Genomic DNA, 9,721 nt, shown 5'->3' with positions numbered 1-9,721 from the left:
AATTACCGTGGCAGGTATTTTTTATTACATCCATTTTTTGTGTATACCTTACTATAGCAGCGGTCGGCAAACTGTGTGCCGCGGTCCAATCGTGGGCCCTTGAGCATTTTCTAGTGGACTATCAAAAAGTTCTATAAATTACATATACATCTAATATTTTTGCCAAATGGTCTTCATATATTAAATGATCATACGTTACGTTCATTTCAACTGAACAAATTAAATGTCCATCAACAAGTTTATTACGTGGTTAAATTTAATGGTTCCAACAAAATTGTTGGGCCTTGAAACCTTTTAAATTCTAATATGTGGTCCTCACTCGTTAAACTTAGCCGACCGCTGCCCTATAGTAACCAAATAACCGTAAATCCTATGCAGTTAATATTTAATAAGGGGGAGCTGACATTCATGACCGCACGGTAGTATCTCTCCCTCCAGTATACACCAATAACTTTGCGTCTGTTGTCGTATTTTTATTCTCGTGATTACTGTACTCGGTTGAAGAAACAAAAACCTCACCTATCCCTGAGATTTAAACCCGCGAAACCCCGCAGGGTTATCAGCGAAATGTTTGTCGATTCAGAGATCTTCACCAGCTCACCGGACCCAACAGCATAAAAATTGCATCTCCCAGTTTTTTATACGACGAGATTAAACGCTTTCAGGTTCAAACAGCTCTTCACATCTTCTGCTAGGAAAAAGGTTACCATAGTCTGGAAGTACCGCGTTCATATTCGGTTCGGTATTTCCTTCTCAATTCATAATACCTTGGGTGAGGTGATGGGATTTGAACCAGAGATTTCAACCTGTGATGCAATCATAGTTTATGTATAAAACATTGAGCGCTAGGATATCTAGCCCGATAATTAGTTATTCCATGCTGCACCGACTGAATAATTGGAAATGTGGAAGTGTTTTCGCTTCGTCTGATGCCGCCGAATGCCATCTAAAGATATCTCGCACAAAGCAATTGTGTTTGGTTGTTAATTGTCCGAGTGCACGCCCGTTCGTAAGCATGCACGCTTATTCTAAAAAGCGGGAGTGTGTATTGTGGAATTTTCATGGCATTCACGTAAGAATGGCTTCACTACTCGTTTGCATTGTAACGTGTTAATTAACAAAGCGATAAAAGTGAAAGAGGAACTGGGAAAACAGGATTTTCGTGTTTAATTGATATTCAATTTTGTACGTAAATTTTTATTTTGGAATCCCGAGCGTTTATAGGATTCAAATAATAGTCTATTTCTAGGCGAACTTTCACGAAAATGTTTCCTCAATATTGAAGATCAAGAACGAGACAGCAGGAACATTATGACATTAGTATATTCACAATAGTTGTCAGTACCAGAAGCTATTCACTGAAAAACGAGTAAACTTCGCAACTGAAAATTTTGTTTATATTTTATGTTACAACGTTTCATAAAAACACTCCAAAGTTTTTCGAGATTTCAGAATCGTTCATATTACTGGTTCCCAATCTTTTTTCCGGCGACCCAAAAATGTTGGGAAATCTCACAACCCAAGAATACGATTAAATACTGAACGGCATGTAGTAATATTATGATCGGAAAATTTACTAATACGAGTAATAATTTACTAATACGAAACAATCATCAGCTTTCAACTGATTTCGATGCTTCGCTTTTAACTCACACATTGCACTGAATCCAGTCTCATAAAGGCGAGTTGTTGCAAATGGAAATCAATTTTTGAATACACTCTGTATTAAAGAGATCAAAAGTAAATATTTGACAAATCTTTTCAATGCTTTTCTTCAAATTTTAAATACTGCATTGAATGGCAAGCTGCACTACTACCAGTGCTCGCGCAGACGTCCTACACAATTCTGTTATTATAAAGCAGCGGTTCGATATTGAATTCAAAATAAACAATAAAATTCATCAGAAAATGAGATGAATAACTTTTGTATGTTTTTGTTATAAAACAAGAGACCCAAGAGAATAAGAGGCGATCCACATGTTGGGACTGATGATTTGTAATCAAGATCACGGTGTTCGGACTGAGATATAGGCCTACTCAGAAGCAGACAAAGCGATTACAGTAGAAAGAACTATTATGACAATAGACAAATGGGATAACAACACCCTATGTGAGAAATGGGATAACTGCGTTAGCCTGGATGTATGACGAAGAGGTTGAACTATCAAAGCCAGCTAAGATCTTGTATGATATGAGTTTGATGAATATTCTTTGAAAGACGACTTGTTTTAAATTTTCTTTTTTTTATGTGATATTCTAGTAGATACTGCACAGCTGAAATTAGGCGTTGCAATTTTCGTAAGCTGATTCCTCCTGTGTTTGGATAGTTGTCGTAAAACAAGCTTGTTCGTAACCGGCAGTTTCTTGAAGCACATTCGAATATGTTGGTTGAAATACTGGGTTGTTAGGAGGAGTTGCTAAGAATTCGAAAAAAAACTGTAATTGGTAATTATGGCAACGATATTGACTAGATTTAAAATATAATAGTATTGATAGAAAATCCGAATGATGCAATCTGTGGTAAACGCTAAGTGAAAATTGAGCGCAATTTATGTACAATGTCCTACAATCAAGTCCAAGAAACTGAAACAAATAACTGGCTAATAACTAATCTCATACCTGACATGGACTGATAATCCGGGATAAATATGTAAATCCTACACGATACACTGGAATAAACACTTTAACTTTTAGTAATAAAAGATGGGCATGTTTCCTAGTAGGCAGTGGCGTAGCCAGCCCAAAATTTTGGGGGGGGGGCCAAATTTGTAAATTTTAGAAATTATATTGGGTTTAAAACACCGTTCTTCAAGCGCAAAACAACAACAGTTGGTCACCAAGCAAACTGATTCAATTACTCAGCTGGATTTTTGTGAATACAAAATCCATTAATAAACAATTTTTTATTTGAAACAACAAATATTAACAACGCAATTTGAATAAGTAAAATACATCGCCCCAATTAAAAGTCCATCCTTCGCTTCCCGTCAACTATGCTCGACACAACTCGATTAATTTTCTCCTCGGTGACCATTTCACGGTGACAGTGAAGCACACACAAATCAGAAAGGCGATTGGACGTCATTGATGAGCGCAGCCATGTCTTTACCCGTTTCATGCATGAGAAAGACCGCTCAGCCTCAACGGTGGTTGCTAGTAGCGTCATAACGATCTGTATTGCGGTGTACACGCTTGGATAATCTCGAGCGCTCAGAAGAAGCCCCTCCAAACATTCGTCGTTAACGTTGGAACTTAAAGAAGTTCTCCACAGTCTCACTTCATTCTGGAGGTCATCCAATAAATACAGACGCTCTACCTCATCCACGTGAACTGGTTTGTTCGGTGGAAGAATTGATAGCAATGAAAAAAATGATGGGTTGTCAATGAAGCGTTCCCGAATAGAGCAGCTCAAGCCGTCGACGTATGGGAGATATACGGAACGTTTAAAATACTGGGATGCTGAATCAGCACAGACATTGTCGCGATAAACTCGTACTTCGACTACTCTTTCAAGCCAGCTATTTCACAAGCTTCTTTGTAAATATTCAATGCGATTTCAGAGTCATTGCGTTCTTCAGCGATAACGCTCTGAAGAGAGGATGTGAGGTTCTTTACTGACACCACACTGACTCCGACCGCCTGAAGTACGCGCGCTAGTGGCTCCATTAGTGCCGAATATCGATCAATCAAACATACGGCGTAGATAACTGACGACTTTTCTAGAGCAGATTTCAGAGAAAAAGCCTTCGCCCGCGTCTCACTGTGAGCGTCTCTCGCCAAAGAATCAAGAGCCTCAAGTACTCGTTTGAAGTTGCATTTGAAGATTCGGATGCTCTTGTAGGCTTTTTAGAGCCCTTTTAGGGCTCTCCCTGAAAAATCGAATAGCCTCACGAATGATATCACAGGTGCTTCTGATGATTGCAACTTTACTTTGGTCATTTATGACCAAATTCAAACAATGAGAAGCGCAGTGCACAAATATTGCGCGCGGGTATTCATCACGAATGCGTTTTTGCACACCGCTGACGTGACCTGCCATTGTCGTTGCACCATTATAGCCTTGCCCAACAAGTTTTTGCAAATCCACTCCTATACCAGAGAGGTGGGTCAAAATATTTGAGGAAATTGATTCGGCAGAAACAGAATCCATTTCCACTAATCCTGTGAAGCGCTCGCACACTTCACCACCTTTCACATACCTCAAAACGATGCTTAGTTGTTCTTTCCCAGAAATATCACATGATTCGTCGGCTATTACGGACACAAACGATTTATTAGCCTCCATAACGATATCTTGCACTATCATGTTGCTTGATACCTTGAGAATTTCATTTTGTATCATCGGGCTTGTATACTTAGCGTTTCCGGCCATTCGAGCGAAATGCCTTTTCAAATCTTCATCCCCTGCGTCGATACGAAATAGAAGAAGGTTCACAAAATTTCCACTATCCCCGGAATGTCCGCGCAAGGATATGTTACCCGAAGCACAGAACATGACAGTCTTGACAATGGAAGTCATTATTCGTCTGTTTTCTTTTGTTTGCGTAGCATATTGGGCCTCCATGTTTCACGCACATTTTGACCAGTTTCCATGCTTTTGACAAAATTTTTCGCAGCTATATTTGATTCTCGGTGGTAATTTGTGTCTCGGTGTGCTACAGCCTTCTCCATAAATTTTTTGTAGTCAATGCATGGTCTTGTAACAAAGGCAGTGTCCCTGAGAGTTCCATGCTTCCATGCAAACGTGCTTGCATGACTATGCATATCTTACACAAACCACCCCCATCAGAGAGTTGGGTGTAAACTAACCAACTGCAAAATCTGTTATCGTCAAGCCATCTTTTGAGAAATTTACGACGACTTTGTCTAACAGTATCCAGAATCGTCACGTTTTTCGGACCATCCGAAGTTAGAAGCCTGTATCTCTCCGCATCGGTAAGCTGTGTATGTTTCTTAAGAATAAATCCAAGATCGTTTGTTTTCCCTTCGTTGATTATTAGTTCATCTTCGGGAATAGAAGTGATAGACGTAACTGACGTAAGTTAACCGGTGCATCCACAGCCTGAGAAGCGCTTATTGATGTATTTGAGGAAAGCGAGTCTTTATTTCGCTGAAAAAAACTATCGAATTTCGCCTGTTTAAATTTAGCCATCGAAGTAATTTGGTCATCAAAATCCAAGCGTTTCGAATAAAAATCCGGCGAGAACAAATCAAGACCGAGTAACTGGCCGAAAGCTTGCGAAACACTCTTTCCCATACTGCTCATAAGAGTGAACGGTCAAGTCTTTGTGACGTAACAATGACAATCAGCAAGCGTGACGAGACAAGATGCCACAAAACTGGTGGATTAGGGATGGAATTCTTGAAAATTTGGGGGGGGGGGGGAATGGCCCCTCTTCCCCCCCCCCCCTGGCTACGCCTATGCTAGTAGGCCTTTAACTTTATATTTAACGAATCGGATTCCTTCAAGGGCTTTCAATTTCTCCATAGGTAGCTAATATGTAATGATTATTGAAGTGAAATAAAAATTTGATTGCCGATCCTACTAGTTTAAACATATGAGAGAATGAAAATTGAAAACTTCAGTTGGAAAATCCAATACCCTTGTAACAACTTGGCTGACTAGAACCAAAATATTATATTTGAAGTAAAGATGTTCTGGTCCACTTTAAATAGTATTACCTCTTTCTTCAATAGTTTCGTAGTTGTGTACTTTTACTTCTGCATTTTTCTGCATACTCTTTATTTTTTTCTGCATTTTGAATATGGTCCAGACTGGAACTACCAGGAAGATCGAAAAAATAAGAAAACCAATCACAAAACTGCCGATTTCGAACTCGAACGATTTTTTTTCTAAAAATAAATCACATTACGTTTATTTAAAGCTAAATACTGCCAATTCAGCGAATTCTTTTCGATACTACTTGAAGGTAAAAGGGCCGCAATAAGTTTCAAACTACGATCAAATAAATACGGTTGTATTTGTACAGTGTGTTTCTAATTTATTGGACAAGAAGTGTACCTATGAATCGTTTTGCTATTATGTTGTTGTTGGTATTTTTATTCTCTTTGTTATGAAAAAATAGCTTTTCTCATTCACTAACGGACCTATTGCTTTGAAATTTGCAGTGGTTAAAGATCGTATTATTCGCTAAAGGGCTATTACTTTTAATTATCCCCAAAATGTATGAATCCAATGTGAGGTGGTATTCCATCCAAAAATTCGCTATTCGCTCGAAATATACATTTTAGTAATCAAGTCAATCAACTTACCTTGTGCTGAAACACTTGTAAACATGAGAAATACCGACAAAAGCGTATAATCCATCTTCATTATCCGAACTATCGACCGACCTCAATGTTTAAAATAGCCTAAATCTTAACTTTTGGGTTTTTTGAGGTTTAATTAGAAAAACGGCAATGATAAAACACCAACTATGTACTAAAAAGCATTATGATACCACATCATCTTATGTTAACCTTTTCATCTCATCCACAAAAAATCCGCAGTTCATCCGTCACGACATTGTACCTGCTGATTTATCAAATAAAGTCTTCGAACTAACTGCACTTCAACGAAGAATATTATTTTAAAATATTCAATCAAAAAATTAGACCATCTTGAAAACGTGCGAATCTGAATCTGCATTTTTTGAATAATTTAATAGCCAGAATTTAAGCAATTCTTTTCAGCTATTCACGTACAGTTCACTCTCTTTGTTAAATATACCATTTAACAAACAGAATGTATAGTTGCAAGTATACCGGAAAATGCGTGTATGCTATTGCTACGTATCTTTAAACTTAACAAGAATGAACGTATGAAGAGTGAGTAGTGGCTATAGATCAGAGGCACAATTTCCGCCTGGATAACGTGGATTGATATTCAGAATTATGGAATAATCACTCTCTATACGTTGTAATTGCTTAGATAACTGAACATGATCGAAACACCTTTCAAAAAAATTACACGCTACCCAGAATTTATTCCATACGGTACCGGTAACTTATTTATTGTTTGAAACTACATCTAATAATTTATTCAATATGGAAGTTGAGCTGCGTTAAATACTTGTAAGTTTAGACCCCGATATTTGCTCATAGTATGAAATCACGGAATACAAAGTTGGAACCATCCACATCACCTTTTCTTACATGAATTACGGTAAGCTAAATAAAATAAAATTTCGGCTGGTAGAAAGATTTACGAACGCAGGATCTCTTTCTAGTTGAAATCCATCGTTGAATATGACTACTCTTACAATTCGTTTTGGGATTCTCATATTTATTTGAAATTCAACCTAGGTCTAGAACTCTAGATGAAAAACGGGTCTCGTTCAGAATTGCTGATACAGGGAATAAGTGATCCTCAATATTCTGGTGCAATTCATCAACGTATATAAGTGTTCAGTGTATATAAGCTTGATACAATCCGAATATCAACTAAGCAATTTATTATGACGTCAGAATATTTCCGGAAATCTAATATGACCTAACAGTAGATTTCCTGTTGCCTGAATTACAAATACGGCAACAAATCATTTAGTGTCAAAGGTCATACTCAAAATCATGAATACGCTTCTGAATGTATCTTCAGTATTAGAACTCAGGTTTGTCTCGTGCTTCAGAATTATCTGTTCTGTCGCTTCCCAATGGGCATGGAAATTTGGAATCATTGTGCCCTTAATTTTGTCGATTGCGCACCAAGACGGATATCTAAATTTTCGCATTTTGTTATTTTTTATCATCAATTCCTGGTGTGCCGATGAAGCTAAAACTAGAAAGATCACCTACAATGTCTTTGTGAACTTTCAAATGATAGCTTGCTGAAATTCTTTGCCACATTATTTGTCATAGTAGGTATACATTAAGGACGATTGCTCCTCTTGGCCAAATCTGGATGCTAAACACCCCCGCTTTGTGTACTATTAGGGTTGTCATCTACCCCGATCCAAAAATAGGCACGGGCTTCAAAATGTTATTTTTCGAGGGGGGTGGGTCTTAACAACGGCAGAAACGCAGAATAAAAATGGGAACGTGATCATACACGAGTCTCCCAATTTTTAACAGTATTCTCAAAAACTAACACCAACTATTGTAACTGTGTCACAGTTTGCCTGGAAATACGACAAACCCTACCGCCAACAGAAACAGTTCTGCGCTGCTGAGAGTGCGCGAGTCCGAGGCATGAGGTTACGGTGGAACGTAGTTAATCGATACGTCACAATAATAACACAACGAAGCGCGAAAACGCGTTGTGTATAATGATAAACATCGTCCCATCATAAGAGCATTCAAACATGAAGGTGCCATCCATGTTTCTAAGACAAAATAAGCACGCAACTCAAAAATAAGCACTTTATTTAGAAATAAGCACAACGTTACTTTATAAGACGCGGGCTAGAAAATAAGCACAAATCTTAGAAATAGGCACGATATGGTAACCCTGCATATAGCGTATATCGCCATTTCTCACGGGATATGGCGAACATAACCATTTTAGTAGGGTCATAGCGGACATGGCCAGTTTAGTCAGGACATCGCCATTGTGGTATGGACATAATTATCTACATAGCTATCCACTACATAGCGGAGGTCGTCATTTTTGTAAAGACATTGTGGTAGTACCGGAAGGCATTTTAGTATACATAGTCGATATTGTTATTACGGATATCGACGTTTTATTGGAGGCATACTTTTGTTGTATAAAAATAGACATATCAGAAAAGACATAGCCATTTTGAACATGGTCATTTTAGAAGAGACATAGCCATTTCAGTTGTTCCATAGTTGTACTTGAAAAGGTTTTAATTGTAACCACGATTGTACGGTAGGCGAGTTGAGATTGAGAATCCTGTTACCGTGAGGCGATTCGTGAATATAATTGTATTAATGCCATGTCTAAATGTTTCAATATATACGTTAAAAATACGTATTTAATATAGCTAGGATCCATCGCAGCGTTGCCACACAAAATTATAGTGAAATAAATAATGTACAATGGTGCCACAATTCACAAATCTAAAAATATCAATTAGCAGATAAGTAAACTGAACTGCTGAAATAAGCATGAACACACGCGCGCACACAGTTGTGAACAACGGCTAAAAACGGTGTGGACTCAAAAACATTAATTTTGGGCGTCTGAACTCTCCACAACGCAGACAATATTTCTTCACTAAACGCATAATATTTCCGGTCACAATAATATTGAATTATTCAGATAAACGACAACATTGGGCTGTGTCACAGCTTCTAATTCATGGCGGTATTCTTGGTACTCCAACTGCCAATCTGTAAACCAATCTCAACTACTACTAAGTACTAATCCATGCCCGGACAAGTTGCGGTCTGCGGGCCCGCGAGCAGATTTCTAGAATTGGATACTTTTTTTGTTTTTCATTTACATATAAAATATCCTAATACTGTAAACTTTATTATTGTGAAATACTCAGTGTTTTAGTAGCGATGTTTTATAAACCAGTGATCGATACACTGTGGGGAGCAGCTCAATCGTGAAGTATTTTCTAGTGCGCCTTCAATAAATTTCAATTACCGTATGTCAGTGATACTCAAAAAAGTTCTATAAATCCAACATTACATATACATTTTTCGCCAATGTTTTTTATTCATAAATCAAACGTTCATAAATTACCTTCATTTAAACTAAACAACTTAAATGCTCCTTAACAAGTTTATTACGGGGCTAAATTCAAAAGTT

The 9,721-nt window shown here is 37.8% G+C and overlaps 1 protein-coding gene across 1 annotated transcript; it reads right to left on the bottom strand.

Moving 5' to 3' along the window:
- Positions 1–1,621: 1,621 nt before the first annotated feature.
- LOC120330103 (uncharacterized) lies at positions 1,622–6,396 on the bottom strand. Its single transcript, XM_039396931.2, has 3 exons — positions 6,274–6,396; positions 5,683–5,853; positions 1,622–2,417 (listed from the first exon to the last, which is right to left on the bottom strand). The coding sequence occupies exons 1-3, from the start codon at positions 6,332–6,334 to the stop codon at positions 2,281–2,283; spliced, it is 369 nt and encodes a 122-aa protein (XP_039252865.2). The 5' UTR covers positions 6,335–6,396; the 3' UTR covers positions 1,622–2,280.
- Between the last annotated feature and the right edge of the window lie 3,325 nt (positions 6,397–9,721).

Source organism: Styela clava, chromosome 12, assembly GCF_964204865.1.
Source record: "Styela clava chromosome 12, kaStyClav1.hap1.2, whole genome shotgun sequence".
In the NCBI taxonomy this organism is placed as follows: Eukaryota; Metazoa; Chordata; class Ascidiacea; order Stolidobranchia; family Styelidae; genus Styela; species Styela clava.
The sequence above is the reverse complement of the archived record's forward strand: the minus strand, read 5'-3'. Positions and strand labels throughout refer to the sequence as shown.

What these genes read in the sequence shown, in the direction of transcription:
- LOC120330103 (XM_039396931.2), bottom strand. Translation starts at nt 6,334, where the DNA reads ATGAAGATGGATTATACGCTTTTGTCGGTATTTCTCATGTTTACAAGT. An exon ending in TACAAGTGTTTCAGCACAAG is followed by an intron (nt 5,854 to 6,273) that starts GTAAGTTGATTG and finishes ATTTATTTTTAG; the next exon opens with AAAAAAAATCGTTCGAGTTC. An exon ending in CGAAACTATTGAAGAAAGAG is followed by an intron (nt 2,418 to 5,682) that starts GTAATACTATTT and finishes TCGAATTCTTAG; the next exon opens with CAACTCCTCCTAACAACCCA.